This window comes from Cynocephalus volans, chromosome 5 (assembly GCF_027409185.1).
Source record: "Cynocephalus volans isolate mCynVol1 chromosome 5, mCynVol1.pri, whole genome shotgun sequence".
Classification (NCBI taxonomy): Eukaryota; Metazoa; Chordata; class Mammalia; order Dermoptera; family Cynocephalidae; genus Cynocephalus; species Cynocephalus volans.
In genome coordinates, this window is record NC_084464.1 from 58358414 (window position 1) to 58381615 (window position 23202).

General features: G+C 40.3%; 1 protein-coding gene across 1 annotated transcript; it reads left to right on the plus strand.

Moving 5' to 3' along the window:
- The first annotated feature begins 4875 nt into the window (after positions 1-4875).
- Positions 4876-22581, plus strand: LOC134379055 (adhesion G-protein coupled receptor F2-like). The gene is made up of 8 exons (XM_063098312.1): positions 4876-4947; positions 9228-9270; positions 9992-10143; positions 12626-12859; positions 13826-15187; positions 19556-19597; positions 22292-22351; positions 22477-22581. The coding sequence occupies exons 1-8, from the start codon at positions 4876-4878 to the stop codon at positions 22579-22581; spliced, it is 2070 nt and encodes a 689-aa protein (XP_062954382.1).
- The last annotated feature ends 621 nt before the right edge of the window (positions 22582-23202 follow it).

Consider the following 23202-nt stretch of genomic DNA (forward strand, 5'->3'; position numbering starts at 1 on the left):
CACTACTTGAAACCTACATGTGTAAAAGGAAAGTACAATAGGCTGCCTTATCCACCATTATTCCTTCACGGTTTCAGTTATCTGAAGTCAAGCATGGTCCAAAAAAACTAGGTGGAAAATTTGAGAAAGAAACGATTTGTAAGTTTTAAATTGGGCATGATTCTGAGTAGAGTGATAAAATCTTCCACAGTTCCTGCTCCCTCCCACCCTGAATGTGAATCATCCCTTTGTCCAGTGTATCCACAGTCTACACTCCCCACCTGTTACTGTATAGATAAAACATAGTACCTGCTTGTACAAGGCTTGGTACTGTTTGAGGTTTCAGTCATCCACTGGGGGACTTGGAACTTACTCCTCATAGATAAGGGGGAACTACCGTATTCAATTCAAAAGCAGTTTAGAGAAACTGGTCAAGATTCAGAGGAACCAATGAAAATGATTTAAAGTTTAAAAAATGGGGCTTCTGGAGAAAACTGAAGGCTCCCCACAACATGAGTAGGTAGCTCTGTGGGTGTGAAAACTACAAAACTGTTAGTATTTAGGGTTGTTTTTTTCCCCCTAGAGATGGTGACAAGCTCTTTGCATCTCCAATGAGGACAGAAAGGAGGAAATGGGCACAATGTCATTGTTAAAAAGCCCTGGATCAGAGTCAAAAGCAAGTCTGGTTCTTCCAATAACTTGGGCATGACCTTTGGAAAGACACTTCATATCTTTGATAAAAGAGGGAAAATGATACCTTCTCTGCCTACCTCGTAAGACTATTATGACATCAAGTTGAAAGTTATGTGTGAAAATGCTCTGAAAGTGTTAAGCCCCTTATGAAGATCAGCTCTTTCTTATTTTAGAAAAGCCACATGACATATTGGAAAATAAAAGTAAATGACAGATTTAAGTTCAGATCCCAAATATGCTGCCTACTAATTGTGAGATTGGGCAAGGTCATCTTTAAGCTCTTGAATACTGGAAAATTTTGGAAATCATTTCAGTTGCACAGAATTGCTTGATGGCGTTAAAAGAGCTAATGTAAACTTAGTCCCCCACACAGAGTAAACGGGCAATAACTGTTTGTTTTATTCTCCTCCTCCCTTACCATAATGTCTGCATTCAAGGTAAAAGAGTGGGATGGTTGATGACAGATGCTGTGGAATCTTCCACCCCTGAGATCATCTGAAGTGTGCGCCCACAGTCTGTCTGGAAACTTCTATAGCACCTTGTGAAATATCACTTGAATCTCAGCAATTTATTACAAAACATAATTATGTAAGTAGTAGCCGCAGTCTGTCGGCTGACGAAGCTGGTGACTGAAATACTCCTGCTTGGCTGGTAAAGTTCTGTCTGGAGTTTTGCTTACTTTTGTTATGGCTGTGGTTTATGGTTGCTATTCAATACTGTTTTTTTCTTAATCAAGATCTAAGAGTTCAAGTTGTGGACGCTTTTCTTCAAAATTACTTCATAAAATTGCTCTCATCTCCATTGCTTGTGTGTGTGTGTGTGTGTTTCAGTTCAGCGAATGTTTGTTTTGGAAAGGGCTGTCCACTAAACATGTCCCAGCACACGGCTCACATGTTTCTTTCCTCCTGTTTTGTCTTACTTTAGTGAGCTGTGCCTGTTGCCAGTCAACTGTATTGCTTTGGGGTGGAGGACTTCAACATAGGAAGAGATATTTTGAAATGAAATTGCTAACAAAGATAGAATCTTGAACTTTGGAATAATTCCTCTCATGATGATTAGACCAGTTTTGACTCTTAGGGTCTGTTGGTCTCTAGAGAGCAGCCCCCTGACCCAAGTTCCCAAGCCCTCAGGCTGTGCATCAGGACCCCCATTCCACTGTGACTCCCTTAGGAGATTGAGGGAAAGAAGCAATACTTGTTGTTTAATTTCCAGTGGTTAGTATGTTGTGTGGAAACAAGGAGCTCAATTTTGGTTTGTTGAATAAACAAATAGCTTAACATCTTAAACACTTTCTTCAGGTTTGGAAATAAGACAACAGAGAATGGGAAAATATATTCTAGGTTTGATGGTTAGAAATGTTATTTCTTTGCAGATTCAGCCATTGTATGGGTATACTTTTTTTTTTTTTTTTTAATAAGAGCAAAGGCAAGTAGTTCCTTAGTTTTTATTTTCTTAAAATTCTATCAGTTTGTATTTGGCACATTTCACCTTGTGAAATTTCAGTACTTACATAATTACTTCATGTTTTTTTGTGACTGCTGTTTTTGAGGCTGTGTGTTCTTGAGAGATAAGTGTTTTTTGAAATGAATATTTGTAATGAATTTTTTGACTTAGACTACAGGAAACTAACATTTGAAACATTTTGTTTGAGAGGCAAGAGTTACACTGCATCCACCCCTGCTGACCTGGGGAGGGAGGTTGGAACAACCTGTGGCTTTTCAAAAGATAAGGGGACACAGATTCTGGGGGTTGGAGGGTGGTCAAAAGATTAGACTCATGCTACTGTTTTGCCAGTATACTCTTTTGCTTCTTCCAAACTTTCTGCTTTCAGGGAGCTGGAAAAAGAGATAACTGTTATGGCTTAATGTCAACAAATCTGGAAGACAAATGCTTTTATTCAAGCCCACATTAAAACATACCACTTGATTTAAAGAGCAATCAGTTATATCAATTAAATATAAAAGAAGAGTCAACTTTAGAAAATGTTCCTTCCAGTTAAAAGAATTGAGAAAAAGCCAAAAACCCACTAAAAATTAGAGTCACGCTGTTTCTGAAACTTGGGAAAAGACTGCATTTCAGAGTTGTGGCCCTCGATTTTTCTACAAGTTAGACCTGGGGAGTAAAGAAGGTGTAAGAAAATTCTGGGCTCTGGGTAGCAGCATAACTATCAAAAAAGGCCATACTACAAGTCTAATGAAAGTCATCCCCACAAAAACACAAAGCACTCATTTGTCATATGTAGAAACATAGTTTTAGTAATAATCCAAAAGCATTTTTGATAAAAATTAAAAGTTAGCTATATTTAAAATGTAAAGCAAAATGACAACATAAAAACAATTTTTTTTCAATAGAGCACATTAAAATTTTAAGCAAACAGAATGATCTTCATCTAGATTTGTAGAAATAAGCTAATCATTCCACTTCCTTTTTTTTTTTTTTTTTAAATCTACTTGAGTTTCTGGACTGAGCAGTGCTAACTCTATACAAGTTTGTTGTCATATCATTTGTGAAATCATTTAAAAAGTTAATTTTATTTAAAAGAAAGAATATTCTATGTGATGAGGGTTTTAGAATATAAAGTTAAAGTTGATTTAGAAAAACATGGATTTGTTCTCAGATTTTATGAAAATTATGTCAACAAATTCGTCAATGGCTTTAATTTTTTCCAATTTTGGTAATATTATCCAAAGTAGTAATTGCACTGGTGATGATTCTGATAAGTCACTTTAATGATTTCTATACTGGAATTTTCATCTATTTGAATAAAGGATGTAAATATGGTTGCAATTTTACTTGCATTGTATATCTGTCTGCACTGATACCAAATACATTTAAAAGTGAGGAGCTACAAATCGATCTCTTTGTGTAAGAACTACAGACGTTCAAAAAACTGCTAACCACATGCAACACAAAGCATTTTGGATGATCATTGGATTTCAATGGAATTTCAGCTAAGCAAGTATTTCAGTGCACGAAACATTATTGAAAAAAATCAATTTTGCTTATCCTTTAAAATAATGACATTGTTTGCTATAGAATTATGCATAATTGGGCTAAAGATTTCTTTTTGGCTAAAAATGATCAAATAGCAAATATCAACCATTGTTCCTTTGCTGATGACATCCAAGTCTTCTGAATTATTTTATCTAAAAATGAAGAGACATCAAATACCTTTCAAAGATGATCTCATTCAGGATGAAAAATATTAAAATTATTAAAATTTAATATTAAAATTTTTATCTTAGTTGAGTCCTTTGTAGAGCATAGACATGATGCAGATCACCAGCTTTTTTTTTTTTTTTTTGTCTTTTTCGTGACCGGTACTCAGCCAGTGAGCACACCGGCCATTCCTATATAGGATCTGAACCTGCGGCGGGAGCATCGCTGCGCTCCCAGCGCCGCACTCTCCCGAGTGCTCCATGGGGTCGGCCTGATCACCAGCTTTTTCCACCCACCTTCCCTCCTTCCCTTCCATCCTTCATTTCTCTTCCCTTCCTTCCTCCCTCCTTTCCTCTTCCTTTGTTGAGTCTATTGTGTGCCCTCTGTATGTCAAGCACTGTTCTAGGTGTCAAGGCATCAGTTTAGTTTTGACATCAGTTCTGGTAGAAATAACAATAACAGGCCATGCCTAAGATCATTTTTGAAGAAACTGCTACCTGCCTATGAAAATACCACTCCAGAGTTGGGTGAGGGTGAAGGATAGAAGCACCCACTGGTGCTTACTCCCCTTCGAAAGATATTTCTAGGCTGAGTTTGCCCGTAGGAATCCCAGCTCACCTTCTACTGCAGTCACCCACACATTTCTCAGCCCTGCCTAACCCAGAGTGAACCATCATTCCCACTCCCTGAACACAGGTGGTTATTTATTATACCCTGACAGGCGAGGTGAAATCCATCAAGGGATTTACACGTTAGGTGTCACATGCAAGCCGGCAGCAGAGGTGAGGGATATCTCAGCAGCTGTCTGTGCTTCCCTTGAGGGCTGGTGCTCACCCCTGCAGCCTCCTGGCGAAGTCCGTGGGAGACCCCAGGGGCACCACCTCTGGAGCAGAGAGATCTGAATAGACAACCCTGAGGACAGAGCTCAGCTTCGTAGGCTGGCTGGGTCTGCAGTGACATGGAACTATGAGAGCTTCAGATTGGAGACTTTTTGCCTTTTTATTTATTTTTATAGAAGCGAGAAAGTCAGCTGTGTGGAAGACAATGACTCATGTGATTTTGCTGTGCTGCTTGGTGTTTCTTTTGCCCACAGAGTCCTGTAGGACATTATGCCAGGTAAGCAAAGGGGAAAGAGTGGAGGATGAACTGGTGGGGAGAGCAAATGGACAGTAAAATCCATTAGTTAACCCGCCCTCAGTTACCTGATAGCTGAAGTGTAGGGAGAAGATGGTGACAGAGTAGTTTAGCCAGAAGGAATTGCCACCACACGTAGCCAAAACCCATTTTAGTCAATAGCTACAGATTATTTTCCCATCAGCTTTTTCCTTAGGTTCTTGAGATGCAGCGAGGCTCAAATGATTTAAGGGTGATAAACTCTTCTTTCCATAACCTCTGACAGTGAAGCTTTCAGCTGCTCATACACCAGAGTGGTGCCATTTCCTGAGGGGCACCTGAAAATGTGGGGGTGGTGAGGGTTGCCACAATCACTGGGAGGTATTAATGACATTTACTGGGCAGAACCTAGGAATGGGTTGGCACAAGGAATCATGGTCCCACCCAACATGGCAATAGTGTCTCCTTTGAGAAACCAATAGTGACCACTGTGAATGGGGTAGGAGGAAGAGTGGTCAGTGGTTAAGCAAGGTCTAATTTGGGTAGAATGTGTAGCAATGTACTGTTTTAAGTTTTGTGGGGAAGCGATCCATATGGCTCTATCTGGAATAGTTTTCATCACACCGTAAGTCATCCTGATTTCCCTATAAGTTACTCGTTTAAAATAAAGTATAGAGGGGCATTGAGAGAGAGAGGATATAAAAATATTCTGAGCATCTTTGGAAGACAGTATTATTATTTGACCACAAGATCTGGAAGGGAGTTTCGAGATCGACTAGTGAAGCCCTACTCCCTTATTTTATAGATGGGGAGACTGAGGTCCATGGTGTGGAATGTGATTTGCTTGAGGTATATACCTATGTAGTTACAGGGTCAAGACCAGAACATCTGTCTTCAGATTCTCAGCTTCTTGTTCTTTCCATTTTAATGTGTCTTCTTAACACGAGCCTCCTTAGGGAAAAATGACTTTGGGAGATCTTTGCAGGAGTTTTCCAAGTGATATTTATTTTACCCTCTAATTCTTTGTCTTTGGATGTGATGGGAATCTTCTCCATGACTCCCCTTCCCACCTTAACACTGGTTTCTGAGAGAAGTTAGAGACCTCTTTGGAAAGACCTGTTCCTGGAGATATCCCAACCCCATAGTTTTGTACTATTTCCTCCCTTTGTTCCATTTCCTCACTCACATTTTACTTACTACAAGGCAGAATGTGGAGAGTAGGCAGACCATGGGAGGTTGGCTTTGTTTCTCTTGTTTATTGGGGATCACCTTTTCAGGAACATTTCATTCTTTTCTTCCCATTATACAAGTTGCTGGATGCTGAGCTGCTGGGTGCTACCCCTGTCCTGACCTGCCCATGTACCCAGGCTGCTCAGCAGGTTGGGCAGGTTGCTGGTTTGCAAGTGTCTTTTTCATAGCGTTAGGTTCAGAATTGTTGGTATCTGAAGCTAATGTGGCCCATACTAGATGCCACCCTAGAAATGAAATGACCAGAGGAGTCATATATGATGTGCTTTGGCAAATTAGCTGGGAAGAAGTAAATCAGGTCTTCCACTGAAAAGGAAGAGTTTCCAGAACTCCTTGTAATCAGCACACCATGACCTTCTGCCCATGTACTTGATTAATATGATGTGACTACACTGGAGTTTGTTTAATGGGCCAAGTTTCATCCGGAATTGTTGACTTCTAACTGCATTTATCACAGTGTACTGAAGACCATGGCTCTATCAAGATGGGGTTTTGGGCATCTTGTGATGCCTGTACTTCCTTCCACTCATTCCCTCTGCTTATTGTACTTGGGCATGAGCTGGCTATTTGGGAAGAGCAGTACTGTAAGAGTTAGGAGAGCCAAGTTCTAGTCCCAGCTGTCAGAGGAACTCCCTGCAAGTCACCTCATCTATCAAAGCCTCAGTTTTCTTATCAGTAAAATAAGGGAGTTGGACTGGGTGATCCATAGTCTTCCACAACTCTAAAAATATTATTTTAACATTCTGTTTAGTGGAAGAAATTTAACTTTGACACATATAATAAGGCTTAATTCTCTTGACTATAAAATAAGAAGTCATCTTTTCTTATATCGGTGATTTCAAGGAATCACTGAATGAATCTTCAGTGATACCTTCTGACCCTGGAGAGATCCCAAATATTCAGTTCAGGTTCTCCATAAATTCTTATTTGGTAAAGAAAATAGGAAATATTCAGCCTTGTTTCTTGATAACATAGAGAGAAACGATGTTGTGAAGGAGAGGGCGACATGAACCCCTGGTGTTAGTCACACAGCTGAGTCACGGAATTTCTAGTTTCTTGCACAATGACTTAGGTCTTGGAACCCAAGTTGGAGTAATTGAACCACGCCTCTTTCCAGCTGCTAGAGGGCACTCTTCCAGAGCAGAAACAGGAAGATTGTCTTTCTCCCCCCCCCACATACACACATGCAAATATATGTCAGTATAGATACTAATATGTATATATACATACATGCATATGTACAAGCCACTGAACTAGCTACTTAGGGGGATATAAAGAAGCACAATATGAAATCCATGTTTTTAAGGAACTTAAAATTTACTTAAGATGATAATATGCTTATATACATATGAAGATTAGATAATAAGATAGCAGGTCAGGTGAGTATATACCAAGTATTGACTGTGTGGTATGGTGGTATGCATAACACCTAGAGGAAAAGATGTAAGATTGAGAACTGGATCAGGAAAGACTTCTTGGAAGAGGGAAACTTGAGCTTAGTATATTCAATAAGTGTATGTTCAGAATAGTAACAGTAGGTAAATCACAAACAGCACTTATACTATTCCAGAACCCATTCTAAGTGTTTTCCATAGATAAGCTCATTTTTATTCTAAAAATTCCCTAGCATAAGTATTATACAATTATAGCACTATGGTTCCTACCCTACTTTATGGATGAGGAAACTGAGGCTCAGAGAGAAGAACTTTCCTGTGGTCTCAAGTGATAGGGTTGGAATTTGAACCCAGGTATAGTCAAGGGATGTACTCTGTTCCCAGAGTACATCCCTTGACTACAATGTGACACTTTCTCATGAAGAGTCAGGCATGGCATGGTATAGATGGGTGGGGTAGAGAAGGGATTCTAATCAGGAGAGGTGGAAATGCTCATGATAGGGAGGAGCCACATTTTGGGGGAGCCCTCTTAAAAAAAATAATACAAAATCACGAATGCAAAATTAAGAGAAAAGTGAATATTTACTTAGAATGAGAAAAGGAATCACAGCAAATTTTAAATTTGGAAATGCTGAAGAATATTACATTAAATAACTATTCATTATTATTCAGCAATAAGTTCAGCAAAATAATATTTTTTTAATGAGCTGCCTACCTTTATTTTCCTACATTTTTGGCTGTATATTTGCATGCCAATGATTTTTAAGTTTTTTTCTATAGAGAGAATAGGAAGATTATTCCGTCTTTCCTCTAATATTGCTGATTAAATTTGTTTCTTATGATTGCTAGTTTACAAAAGTACCTTTCAGTTTCTCAATTCATTGTTAGGAATGCCGTGTAAATATGTAGGGCTGCTGTCAAATTTGGTAAAACTTCTATTAAGTGTCTTTCATATGTGAGGTGCAAGTTATCAGAGTACTTAGAATTTTCTTGCTCTGTGACTAATTGTAAATACTCTTAGAATTAATACCACTTATAACTTGATGTCCTCATTGTAATGAAGAAGTGACCAAAAACTACATAAGTATATCCTGTATATCCTATTAAATTCAAACTAAATGTATCCACAAGTCAGCTTCTTGTCCAGGTTTCCTAAATAGATACAACTTCTCCAGTGATACCCCAAATGAGGGAGGATGTGAAAAAGAGCGTGTTGGAATGGCAAAAAGTGATGCTCTTAACAGATGGCAGGCAGTTAGAATATTTTGCTTTTGAAAATTTAATAAAACATATGATCATGTGAGCACATCACTAGACCCTCCCCTAGGGCTTCCAAGGAGCCCACACAAGCCAGGGACTCTGAAGCTTAGCCTTCATAAACTTCCCAATAAGTCCTGGATGGAACATGGACCATTCTTACTGGAGAGAGAGGAGGTTTCCTACCAAATAGAGGTGAGAGAGAAAGCTGTCCAAACTGAAGGGAAAGGGGATGATGGAGTCATGCTTCATGGACTCAGCTTTTGGTAGCCCTACTGGCATCATGGCTGACTCTGACATCCTTGTTCATCTGGGACTAAAGTGAACCAGTGGGCTGGCATGTGGACAATTGATTTTGACTTGATTTTGATTTTCCCTTTCTAGGCTGACAGCAAAAGCAAGGAGAAGGTGTCTGCCAGGCCACACGGTATGTTGGCAGCAGTTACTAATCACGTGGAAGTTTTATTGTTTATTTACTGTAATAGGGGACTGTTCTCAGCCCTCTGTTGATGGCATGGCAGATGGGACTCCTTGATGGCTTGCATCTGGACTCTCATATTAAATTATACCTTTGACCCCAGCCCTGTTCCTCTCTCCTTTCAGCACCTTCTGCTCCATCCTAGTCTGAGAGCTCTTTGCCATAGATCCTTTGGATTGAGCAAACTCAAACTGGGGCAGTGGCTAGCCCCGGCGTGCGAGAACGCACTGATGGTGTGACTCACCATGAAGATCTGCAGCTGAACTGGGAGGTTTCTTAGAGCAGCTCGGGGGTGGTGGACTCCAAACTAGAGCCGATCTGGGGAGCTTTAGGGGTCTGAGGAGGTCTCAGGGGTTCCTGTGGGGTGTGATGGTGACCTAGTGGACAGAACTGTGTGCTCTTCCCTCTCACTTCGACTGGGGCAGTTCTATGTTTATCTATGTTATACATTGGAGTTCAGGATAAGATTTTGTTGGAAACTATAGAATTTTGTTGCTGAAATATGTGATAAACACTGACCCACTTCAATCTTCCTCTACTTTACAAAGAAAAGACACCTGATGTTTACAGGATTCATGTGTCTTCACTGAAGTGACAGCCTGGTGATTGGCCCTTTGCAGCCCAGAGCTCAGACCTTTCCATCTGATACAGATGACTTTTATTTCCCCAGGTGTATGTGATGGTGTCTGTATAGACAATTCCCACTGCAGTCAACCTTGCCCTCCAGACACTCAGGGAAATATGGGTTTTTTATGCAGGGAAAATAAATGGCACAAGATCACTGATACCTGCCGGACTCTTAATGCCTTCAACATCTTTGAGGTAATATCCTTTCTCTCACAACATGGATTCTACTGTGGGCTCTGTGAGCAACGTGCAGCCTCAAATTAGCAATGTGTATTGTCCTCCGTGAGAGAGGGGGAGCTCCAGGTGGTGGCACACAGGTGTGCTTGTGCATGAATACAGAAACACCTACCTGTCCTCTCGCTCTACTCAAGAAGGGTGTTCTTTTTAAAATTTATTTAATTTACTTTTTTACTTGTTTTATCTTATTTTATCATTGCACAACGTAAACATTTTTATGGCCCTTTACAAATTTCTCCCCCTCCCCCTCCCTCCTTCCCCCTTTCCACCTCCTGCTTTCCTACCCTGTTGTCCTCAGTTCAGTTCTGTCCTTTTGAGAGTTCAAGGAATTATTGTGATTTTGTTGTGACTGACGTATCTTTCTTTCTTTTTTTGTTTCTTTTCTTTTCTTTTCTTTTTTTTTTTTTTAGCTCCTGCTTAACCTTGGGCATCTAAAAAATGCGTGCTTCACACAAACACACACCCTTTCACGACATGAAGAAAACTGATCATTTAGGTTAGAGCTAGAAGAGGTGCCTAGAATTATCACAGTCAATTTCTCCAACTTCACTTTCAATTCTTTAATACCCCAAAGCCTCATTACTCAAAGTGTCCTTCATGGACCAGCAACATCCCTGAAAACGTGTTAGACATGTGGAATTTGGCCCCACCCCAGGCTTGCTGAATCAAAATCTGTATTTTAGCAAGACCCCCAGGTGATCTCTCTTCTTGTTAAAGCATGAAAGCAAGTTGACCCAAGGGAAGGACTTCATTGTCCAACGAACTTATGTATTTCCACACATACTTAGATGATTAAATTAAAAAAACCAAATTCCAATAAACAAAATCAGATCAAATATGAGTGCTTTTCCTTTTGTTTCTTTTTCCTCTTTTAGTAGGGGCTTTGCCTTTCTGAAGTTCAGCTCCTATTTCCCTCAGAGGAGTCTTGGCTTTTGCTTTTCTTTTGTCTGGGGAACATCCCCACACTCTGTTTCTGGGTGTGGCTGTGGGGAGTGCCACTGGACATTATACCAGAAGTCTCTGACCAGACTTCAAAAGGCTGCCCACCCCTAACTTTTGGGGGTCTGAGCAAACATACATATGGAGACTCACATGCCATAGGTCTTAATATTCAAATGTTTTAAACAAGCTTACAAACTACTAAATAAAATATGTTCAGTCTGCCTCCCATCCCAGATTCCATTCTGCACCTCAAGGGCAGTGGACAGCCAAGATCACACATCTGTAACCCTGGAAACAAATGCCTCTTGGCCACCTCTCAGGCCTGGGGGTGAGCAGTAGGCAGCATGGCCCATCCTTGGCAGGACAGATTCAGGGAAGAAGTCCATGCAATCCCTAGAGTTCAGGTGTCTAGAAGCAGGGACATGGGCTCTGGGTAGGCATATCCTCCTCACCACATAGAGGGACAGGCTGCAGGAGAGAGAGCCAGAAGGGTCCTTTAAAGCCGGGGTCAGCAAACTTCTTCTGTAAAGAGCCAAAGTGAATTTTAGGCGTTGGGGGTCACACGGTCTCTGTTGAGACTGCACAGCTCTGTCATTGTAGCATGAAAGCAGCCATAAACAATTCTTAAATGAATAAGCTGGCTAAGTAAAATTTTATTTACAAAATGTAGGCAGCCAGCCTGGGGCAATAGTTTGCCATTCCTGCCCTAAATCATGGCAACCAGAGTCTGAATCTATGAGAAATACTATGTCTCTATTTTCAGTTATTCTTCTATCTTGGTGTTCCGGTTGATTCATCCAAATCTAGTTCAAAACTTCTATTTTTAAGATATGCTCATGTCTCATGCTTTGCCCCTGGGGGATAGTGAAAATACACTTAAATGGCACTAGACATTTACATACATACACAGGATGTTCACACAGTGTATAAACACAGAAGGTGTCTGAAGTAGCATGTTAAAGACAACAGTTGCTATTTTGGGGAATGGATTAAGTCGTAGGCAGTTGGGGAGCTGAGACTTTCATTTTCTAATTTGTACATGTTCTCACTTATTCGTTCCACTTGTTTGAGCCGCATGTTTTCACTATTGTGGGAGCTAATAAAAATAAATAAGTAAATATACAAATGAATGGTGGGGTGGGGGTGGGGTGGGGAAGAAGACACAACAATCACAACAATTCCTTGAACTTGTTAAGACAAGTGAGCAGATATGATGTTGATGGGGAGGAGTGGGGAAAGGAGGAAATGGTTAAGGGACACGAAAATCAACTACACTGTGTATCGATAAATTACAATTTTTTTTAAAAAGAGACTTTCATTTTCTAATTTATACATGTTGGCATTAGTCAAGTTATTCCACAGCGATGTGACTTTGAAAATGGAAAACAGAAAAAACGTTATGAAATATACAATTGTGTAATAAGGCTGTCCTAAATTTGAGTAGTAGTACTTTTACATGTAACATAATAAAAATTTCTTTCTTTCTGCCATATCTTAGGCAGATGAATATTCAGTTCAATCATTTGGAGAAGGTATAAAAGTACATGAATATTCTGGAAAGTCTGAGACCATAACAGATAGGTTGATGCAGAAGTGTCCAGCAGATCTGTCTTGTGTAATTAGAAACATTCGGCAGTCTCCCCGGATACCAGGAAACATCGCCGTCATTGTGCAGCTCTTACACAACATATCAACAGTGCTACTGACAGATGTTGATGAGGCAAAGATGCAGGTGAGTGACCTGGAACATTTGGGAAAACTTCCTCTTGGTGGGAAAGGAATGCAGGTGAGTTGGAGTGTTCTGTGAGCTTCTTGGGGGTTGGAAACTGTGTCTTTCCCCTCAGTATTTCCAATGCCCAGCATAGCAAGTGCTAAAAAAATCTTCACTGAAGAAAGAATCAATAAATGAATGGAAAAAGTGAACATGTTTAATCAACAAACAGTTATAGAGAGCACTTACTTGGTACTGTGATGGACATTGGAGTATGATTTTCCAGTGTATATTTTGGCTACTGAAAACCTCTAAGAAACATTCTAGGTTAAGCAGAGAGAAAGACTTTTCTTACTTTTATGTGTAGTTTAGAACAGGTTGCTAAAATGGAAAATAACTGAATGCAAAGAAAACAGCCATATGTATCTACTGTAGAAATGTGAAATAGACCTGGATCCATTTCTTCTGGTTTTGATCTTCAAAGCAGAGGATAGTAAAAAGTAGATTCAGCCTCTGGGGTCAATTGCCAATTTAGTGTGTTCCTGCACAGGGTCCTTAGATGCAGCTGGGATGTAATAGATGTTAATTCCATAATGGCTACTCTGGTTAGGGTAAGCGAATTGCTAGCTTCACCCGGGGGTGAAGTGGAACTGATGATGGACGTGAGCTTGGGAAGGCTTCCCACTTGCCTGTCTCGTGGAAGGCATTGCATACATGGGATGGGGGCATGGCAGTGCAGTTCCCTTGTAGCTCTGTCTTCTAACCCAGACTTCAGTGTGCATGACAGTCGCCTGGGGATCTCATTAGTTAATGCTGATTCTGATTCATGAAGTCTGGGGTGGGGCATGAGATTCTGTATCTCTAAAAAGTTCCCAGGGAATGCCTATGCTACTGGTTGGAAGGCCACACTTTCTTAAAGTGAATATCTTGAATGTGCTGGCATTTTCAGCTAATGGCTCAGTACTAACACTGGTTCTTCACTGGCAGAGTTACAGCACCATGGCTAACCACATTCTCAACAGCAAAAGCATCTCAAACTGGACCTTCATTCCTGACAGAAACAGTGGCTGTGTCCTGCTACAGTCAGTCAATTCCTTTGCAAGAAAGCTATTCATAAAAAAACATCCCATTGACATATCAGATGTCTTTATTCATACCATGGGCACCATCATATCTGAAGATGACACTGGAATGAATTTTACTTTTTCAATGAGAGTTAATGACAGCAGCAATGAAGTCTCTGGGAGGGTGTTGATCAGTCGAGAGGAACTTCAGAAGGTGCCTTCCCCTTCTCAGGCCATCAGCATTGCATTTCCTACTCTCGGGGCCATTTTGGAAGCCAGTCTTTTGGAAAACATTACTGTGAATGGGCTTGTCCTCTCTGTCCTTTTGCCCAAGGAACTTAGAAGAATCTCACTGATTTTTGAAAAGATCAGCCAGTCCGAGGAGAGGAGGACACAGTGTGTTGGCTGGCACTCCGAGGACAGCAGATGGGACCAGCAGGCCTGTAAAATGATTCAAGAAAACTCCCAGCAAGCCATTTGCAAATGTAGGCCAAGCGAGTTGTTTACCTCTTTCTCAATTCTTATGTCGCCCCACACCTTGGAGAGCCCGGTCCTGATTTACATCACATACATAGGCCTGGGCATTTCTATCTGCAGCTTAGTCCTTTGCTTGTCCATCGAGGCCTTGGTCTGGGGCCAGGTGACGAAGACGGAGATCTCGTATTTACGCCATGTGTGCATAGCTAACGTTGCGGCCACTCTGCTGATGGCCAATGTGTGGTTCATTGTGGCTCCCTTTCTCAGTAGTCCAAGGACACACCATGGTGGATGTGTGGCGGCCACATTTTTCGTTCATTTCTTTTACCTTGCTGTGTTCTTCTGGATGCTTGCCAAGGCACTCCTTATCCTCTATGGAATCCTGATTGTTTTCCATACACTGTCCAAGTCAGTCATGGTGGCCTGTCTCTTTTCAGTGGGCTATGGGTGCCCTTTGGTCATTGCTGTTATCACGGTTGCTGCCACCGAGCCTGGCAAAGGCTATCTACGGGCTGACGCCTGCTGGCTTAACTGGGACATGACCAAGGCCCTCCTGGCCTTTGTGATCCCGGCTCTGGCCATTGTGGTAGTAAATCTGATCACAGTCACACTGGTGATTGTCAAGACCCAGCGAGCTGCCATCGGCAGTTCCATGTTCCAGGAGGTGAGAGCCATTGTGAGAATCAGTAAGAACATTGCCATCCTCACTCCAGTGCTGGGGCTGACCTGGGGATTCGGCATAGCCACGGTCATCACTCATAGCTCCCTGGCCTTCCACATCATCTTCTCCTTGCTCAATGCCTTCCAGGTAAGTCCAGATGCTGCTGACCCAAGTCCAAAGAGAGAATTCACAGACAGGTTTTGTAGTCTGGAGCTTATGGCATCAGATTTCTATATAAAAGACAACGGATTTAGGATAGCACATTGAGTAAGAAAATTAGCTTTTGTTCCAGAAAGGCCTGAATTCAAATCCTGACTCTCTCATTTACTAATAATGTGTAACGTGATCTTGGGATATTAACTTTTCCGAGCCATATTTTCCTCACATGTAAAATGGGTATAATACTGCCCACTTTACAGGGGTGTTTGGAAAATGAAATAAAATGGTGAATGGGAAACCATCAAGTACTAAAATGACCTAAAGATCATAAATAGCTTAGTAATAGACTGAGATGTTACTGTTTGGAAATTAAGCACTAATACCTTCCCCCATATTTAGGTATATAGCTGGAGGTATTAAAATTTGCACATTTTTGATATTTCCTTCCACTTAGAATGTTTATTATCATTGGAAACCATCTTACTTTAACAAAGCAAGCTATACAGACTGATGTCAAGGATAAATAATTTCTCCTCTCTCATCTCACTTCTATGAATTAAGCAGTGTTCAGTTTTATGTGTATCCTTGCCACAATTTCTATGCTATACAAATGTATTTTCACATAATATATGGGTTAAAAATTTATATTATTATGCAACTTGCTTTCTCTCTTAAAAAATATACCCTGGAATTTTATCTGGTTACTATATATAAATATGTCTCCTTAATGGCTGCATACTATTTTATATTCAGTAATTTCCTTCTTGATTGAGATTTTATTTTTTTCTGTATTATTTCCTGTTACAATGAACCAATGAACCAAAGTTTATTATATTGAATATTAAATATGTAGACAGCAACTAATTGAAAAGAAAGCTTTTATTTTTATGAAGATCCCTAAAAAATATTATTTTTTCTGAATATATGCAGTAGCCAGTAAGACTATTTTCAAATAAATGTCTTACTTAATTTATAACTGAGATTTTAAGTCAAGTATCTTCTCACTTTTCCCTTTCAAAATTTAGGTATAAATTATTTCACTTTACAATAAACATTTTGATGTCTTGGAGAACAGTGATAATAATGACAGTGGTGGTGCCTCACATTTTGAATCTCTGGGGTTTTTTTACTTTTCTGTAGAAAATATTAACTGTACCCTACATTTGTATAGCTCTTACTTATTATCAATTGCCTTTCTCATGTTTGCAAAACTAGCCATTGATAGGACTATGGTTAAAAATCTAGTTTTCCTAAATTTCAGTTTAGCATATTCCATATCTATTCTTCATGAACCCTTCATGAGCTCCTGTCTCACTCCACAGCATTTTCCTTTTCTTGTCTCCCTTAGGGTCATCTTACCTGCGGCTTTTCTTTTGGACTAGGCTATAAACACTTGTATTTTGATGTTACGAACATCTTCTCTGTCATAATAGGATAAGCTTGTAATTTCAATTCAGTTTCTGACTTGACTCCCTGCAAGGAGTAGGGTGGGGCTTATCTGAGTGCCAGTACCGAAGGGCCAGTGTGAGCTGAGGGCAGGGTGTGGGCGAGGGCCAGGTGCTGGGGAGGACATTAGGTGTGATGTGCGGAGCTGGCTTGGACCGGCTCACAGGAGCTGACTGTTATATTTTCAGGAATTTTGTGAGCTGGTTGTGAACACAGTCATCAGTAAAAATTAAATTTTATAGACTTGCAATTAAATTAAAGACAAAGGTTAGACACACATCCTCAAAACTCATCACTTCCTAATTATTTGTGTCCATTTTGCTATGCTCTTGAGGTTATTTGCATCTATTGTATCTTTGTGGTAGAAATACTATATAATAATGTGCTACTGCACATCTCTTCCTATCTCCATGTTCAGTGATGCCACATTGCTAGATTTAACTCAGCCATGGTGGGAGAGTTTAACTATAGGGATTGGCAAATGCTACAAGTGAGGAGAGTTGTTCGTTGTCATTTCCTAGCGTATCACTAGATCAGAGCATCCTTGGGAGGCCCAGTGAGGGAAGAGAGAAAGAGGATCCTACTGAGGTGGGAGACACAGTGGGCTGGGTGGGAAGAAGGAGAAGTGGAGTCTTAGGGGGAGAAGAGGTGAGCGGCAGCCGAGGCTGATGGAGCGGACAGAGAAGGGAGATTCGGAAACAGACTGGCAGGCTCAGAAGAGGCTCAGTAGGAGGAAGACCCTTTTAAAGATTTCCTGATCCTAGCCCCATGGGAGGATCTCCACTGGATTTAAAGCTAACCATCCCCTTTCCTATGGAAGGAAGTATTATTATGTAGTCAGTTACTGCCGTGCCTGCCCGCCTTGTCAATCCATAACTGCTGGTTGGTATCCTCTCTTGTATTTACTGAGAGTAATTGCAGGATGGCTGAGGTTTTGGAACCTTTTATAGCTGCCTTGCTGAGAGCAAAATAGAGCACATATACTAAAACCTGGGAGAACACTTTGAGATTTATCTGCTCAATTAGTACTTTATCTACTCAAAGAAATGCAAAAAAGCTGCTACCGGTGAATTCTTTTTAGCTCTATTCTCTCATGCCTTTATGACTCATCTGTTATCCAAATATTCTGAATGGTATTTTGTAACTTTACCCAAGGTGGCATGGACCAATGATTAGTGATCCTAGTGAAGTATTTCCCTGTTACACATTTATGGCTATACAGATGCAGGTTGCATAACAAAGTAATTAAACACAGAGGCTCAAATACAGAGACACCACATTTATTGAGTATTTTGTGCCAAACATTGTGCTAAATGCTGTAGATACAAATATAAATAGTTCAACTCCAGGGAATTTAAAATCTTAGGAGAGAAATTCCTCTTAGTCCTTTAGCAAAGAATGCCTATTTGTGGGGAAAACATGCTAGAATTGTGGTTCCCAGATCTTTTGAAAATTTAATGCCTAGGCTAATTTTATGGAGATTCTGATTTAAAATGTATTACAAGTACCAGAACCAGGCCGGGATGTACTTGTCCCATGAATCTTTATAAAATGATACTTTGTAACCTAATGGACCATGTCAACAATGACATTTTCTTAGTCAGTACAATGACAGATTTCAATAATTATCTTACAGGCTTAGAGTGTCACACAAAAGAACAATCTGATAAAAGCTACATGGGGACCAGGCTTTAGAGTCTTTGTTGGCTGGCTGAATCAAAGGGTATATTTTAGTGTACTAGGGAAATGGATTAGCTGCATGGCTGTACACTGGTCTCTGAGAAGTCCTTTACCTCTTATCTGAGCCTTTGCTAAATAGTGGTAGCAGTAGGTTTGGTATTGTTCCTACTGATGAACACCTGGTTGTAATATCTTTCTGGTGCCAGTGGTATTAAAACCATGTGACTTAACAGGCTTCTGGTTGAGAAACAGTTCATATCACTTATGAAATCAGAACAGCCTAGCAAGGGGATGCCTAAATAAAAGGTCATTATCTCACCTCCTTTTTCAGATGAGTCGTGATCCGAGTAATTGCACATTCAAGAGAAATTTTGTCTAATGCATGTTGCTATCTGTCACATCTTGAAAATTGAATCTCTGAGCTTCCTTTTCCTTATCTGAAAAATGGAACTACTACCTGCCTTCTCTTCCTCCAGGGTGGTCTTGTGCCAATTAGGTGGGAAACAAAAAGTAAGACACTTAAATGGACTATAATTACAGAGGAACAGCCTGCTTTTGACTTTATGGGGTCTTTCTTTGTTTGAATGATAAAAGATTAAGAGCTAATTAATGCCTGCCATTTCATCATATTTGGTGTACCTGTTATGTGCATGAAAACCCAATCTATTTTATGTCAATGATTTTTCTGAGGATGCATATACTTGATTTGTCTTTTCAAACTTTGTAATATTCTTCATTGTGGGTGGTGAAGGAGATTGAGGGTGTTACAGGAGGCTGAGCACAGCTATTTTTGCTCTTCTGTGGAAGTTTCTTTCATTACTGATTGTTTAGGGACTGCAAGGCTGCTGTCATTGTCTAACATCTCCTCCAACTCTTTCTGGGATCATTATACACTGATGAGATGGCCAGCTCCTGCTAAATGCAAAACATTTTTATATTGTTCAACTTAAAAAGAAATTTCTAAAATATTCCTATAAGAAGCAGGCATCTTGGTCTGTTTGGTTTACTGAGGTATCCCAAATGTCTAGAACAGTGGCTGCACATGGGAGATTCTGAATCAATATTTGTTGAATGACTGAAACTAGGTGTTGTGACCTTAAAATAGGAAATTAAAAGATTTAATAAAATCTTTTTTTTTTACTAAAATAGGAACTGGTAATGAATGCTGGTATTTATTATTATCATGATTATTTTGTAAACGGCTCTTCTTCCCTCTTCTGTCTTTCACAGGGTTTCTTCATCCTGGTGTTTGGAACAATCCTGGATCCAAAGGTACTGTATGTAAATACTTCTTGTTTTTTTCGGCATTATCAGTAGTTGGCCTTGAAATGCTTACTTGTAAAAACTACTTATTGAGAGTCTTTTACCTCAGTCATTTGTGTGGACACATGAACAGAGTATCGCTACTCTTTGCAACGCATAATATTTACCATCTTTCAAGCTCTCATGGGGCTAAGCATCTTATGGACATTAGTTCTAATCCTTAAAATAATCGTGGGTATTACTATCTTCGATTTTACAGATGAGGAAATTGAGACTCAGAGTGGTGAAGTAGCTTGCTCCAGATCATTACAGAAACCTACTCTGATTAGTTGAAGCAGGAAAGGAATTTATAACATTTCACAGTATCATCTTGGGGAAGGTCTGTCTTTGGCTGGGAGGCTTGGAGGCTTGGAGACCACACTCCAGGAATAATTTCCAATGCACAGCATGGAACTGCTCCAGGAAAATACCTTTGTCCCTCTCCCCTTTGCTGAGGACAGACAGCACAGCTTACCAGGGCAATGTCAGGTGATGTTAAGCGAGAGTTGCTGCTACTTCTGCCTGGGGAGTCACCTCCACCCTGCTTGTCAGGATGCTCTGGCACCTGCTTCTTTGCAGTGTCATATCTGATTGGCTAAGTTCAGGTCACATGGCTGCTTCTTAGCTGCAAGGCTGGTTGGGAAGAGTGAGTTCCTGACTCCTACTCTGAAGAGCAGTGGACTCAAGGAAGGGAATTCTGCAAATATAGAGGACTGTTGATAGGTGGAGGGTGGTGAAAACAAAAACTAAAACAAATGAACAAAACATCAAATGTTTACTGAAGCTTCTATACGCCCTTTCCATTGTACCATCCTGCCTCCAAGAGTAAGCAACACAAACAACCCTCTCAGATGTAGCTGCAAACACGTTCTGTCAATTAAAATTAGTTAATTAATTAATGAAAAGGGACAATACCAGGTTGGTATACCAAAAAACAAACAAACAAATAAACAAAAACACAACAACAAAAGCAGAAAATGACACATTTACTGCAGAGTTTTGTTTTTTAAACTATCAGTGCTATTGTACTATTAAGTTAATATCAAAGGTTTGTGAAAGAGGAATTTCACAATGGTCCTTTCATTGTCTTATGAGGATTTCGACCTAGTAAAAATGATTTAGAGGTGAAAGAGTATGAGTCTTGATATTTCTGTGTACTAGTTGTGTGCCATTGGGATGCTCTTTAACCCTCATGAACCCAGATTCCTCAAATGGAATGCAGAGACAAGGATGCTTTCCCTGCCTGCCTTACGAGACTATGGAAAAGAACACATGCAACTTTGTAAGTGAAATCACACGGAAAGCATTCAAGACATTACCCGGCTGTATACCATAGCATTGTGTTTTTTATTAATTATAATATCATAACTAGTATTTGCAGCCAAAGCATCAGCAGCAACATTATTACTTAGTATACTAGCGTTACGTGCTGTGAAATGTGTGAAGAACTCTAAGCTGTGGATCCTTCTATCAAGATCAAGACATCTTATATTTAAAAGTGTAATGTAAAAGGTAAATACTCAAAAGCATTGTAGGATCATGCATGATAACTGACAAAAAATTGGCTAGTAGATTTCAAACTTTTAGGATCAGTGAAAAACAGTGAGCATGAATCGCCAGATGTGTTTATTATTAATTTACAAAGTATGTGTTATGTACATTATAAAACACCGGAGTGAAAAGGATTAGAACAAAGAAAATGTAGGTAGATACTCCAAAATATCTTCACGAATCCCAGGGGATGCTTGAGTTCAGTGCCCCCCAGCCCTGAGGAGTGCGCCTCCCTCTTTGGAGCCTGGGGATGACAAAGAATACTGCATTTTCAGGGAGGCTGAAGCCACCCTGAGCTGGAGGGCGTTAGCATACATTGATTGTGAAGACAGAACTTCTATGAGGCCTTGGAAGGTGAATGACATTTTGTATAGCTGGAGGGAAAAGGGAGAGGAAATAAGAAGATAGCCTGTATTCAGCAGAGATACTTAGGGAAAAGGACAAGACGATCTGGAGTCAGGGGACATGAATTCAAGTCTTGGTTCCCTCTCTTTATGGCTGATAAACTCCGGATGTCACTTAATCTTGGAGCCTTAATTTGCACCGTTGCAAATTGGGGATAATAATATCTGTCTCACAGTTATTTTGGGGGGTAAAACAAGATAACAAGTGTGAAATACACTTTAAAGATATTAGACAAAATACAATTGTGATTTATTATTCTTATTTCCTCGGTTCCATAGACTGCTGCTATGTGGTGTAGCATGCATATATTTTTCCCTCTAGAAAAGGAGGTTTGAATAATTGACAAACTGTGGGAAGTGCTTAACTATTTAAGTGCTCCAAAAAATAAACCCAAAGTTATGTCAAGGAATCCTAAAAACTTGTGCCAAACTATACTTCTTACCATTAGGTCTGTATTTAAAGCCCTGAATGTGAGTTTCCTCTGCCAGCTCTGCCTCTCTTGTGTCTGTCTCCTCATCTCCTCATCTCTCCCAGACCACTGCACCAGGTTACTGATGCCTCCATATCCCACCAACAGGACCTCGCTGGCTAAACGCTCCCTTGCCACAGTATTTGCCAAGCCCAAGCACATGTGTTAACTTCTTATAATCTTTTAATTCTTTTAACTCCTTCTTATAATCTTTTAACTCCTTTTGTTAAATATTCCAGATAAGAGAAGCCTTAAAGGGTCGGGTAAACTCTGCAAAATGGATCTCCAGAGTATCAGAGGTAAAGCTTTCATATTCATTTTTGCATTTGAAAGTTCACAAGATAACAACAATACTGGAGTTTCTGGCATATGGAGAGTTGCTAAAACCATTGCCTTTTAACACTTTGTGGTGTGGAATTTTCAGAAGTACCAAGTGAGCATGTCTTTGAGCTGTTCAGATTCTTTCTGGAGTATGGAGACCCCGTCCAAAAAGATGAAAGTAGACGTAAATGAATTCAAAGGAAAGTGACAATGTGGTGGGGGCTGGAGAGGTGAACTTTAAGCCGCGTTGTAGAACAGGTGATGAAACAGAAAGATGAGGGCAGCTGAGAAGTCTCAGCCTCCCGTGACTGTCCACTTGTTCTCTATGACACTAGTCAGTTGGACCACACCCAAAGTGTGAAAAATTCAGGGAAGAATATTCTGAGCCCGCGCAAAAAACTTCCTAATAGCTTGATTTTCAAGAGGGGCTGGCTGCCATGGCTATTGGAATTGTTTAAGGAGGCTAGTAGCCTGTTCAGGGGTGTTGAAGGGAAGATTCCATCATTGGAAAGTGGGCTAGACTGTGACATGTCCTTTAACTTATCTTCTGTTCCTATAACTTAAAAGCCATTTATTGTTATGCAAAGAATGAGACCCATCAGCTGTTCTGAGGGAGGAGAAAACTGAAAATTTTTAAATGGCCAGAAGAGGGGATTCAGGGATGTTCAGTTCAAGGCACATACCCAGCAAGGAGAGAAAAGGCGATCTAGAATTTCCCATGCCAATGTCTGATTGGATTAGTAGCGCCTGTCGTGGGCTGCTGTTACAGAAGATCCGCATGGACAGGGTGACGGAGAGTTTGGGGGCCAGGCAACCGTGGCCCTGAGTA

What these genes read in the sequence shown, in the direction of transcription:
- LOC134379055 (XM_063098312.1), top strand. Translation starts at nt 4,876, where the DNA reads ATGACTCATGTGATTTTGCTGTGCTGCTTGGTGTTTCTTTTGCCCACA. An exon ending in ATGCCTTCAACATCTTTGAG is followed by an intron (nt 10,144 to 12,625) that starts GTAATATCCTTT and finishes GCCATATCTTAG; the next exon opens with GCAGATGAATATTCAGTTCA. An exon ending in CCTTGCTCAATGCCTTCCAG is followed by an intron (nt 15,188 to 19,555) that starts GTAAGTCCAGAT and finishes TGTCTTTCACAG; the next exon opens with GGTTTCTTCATCCTGGTGTT.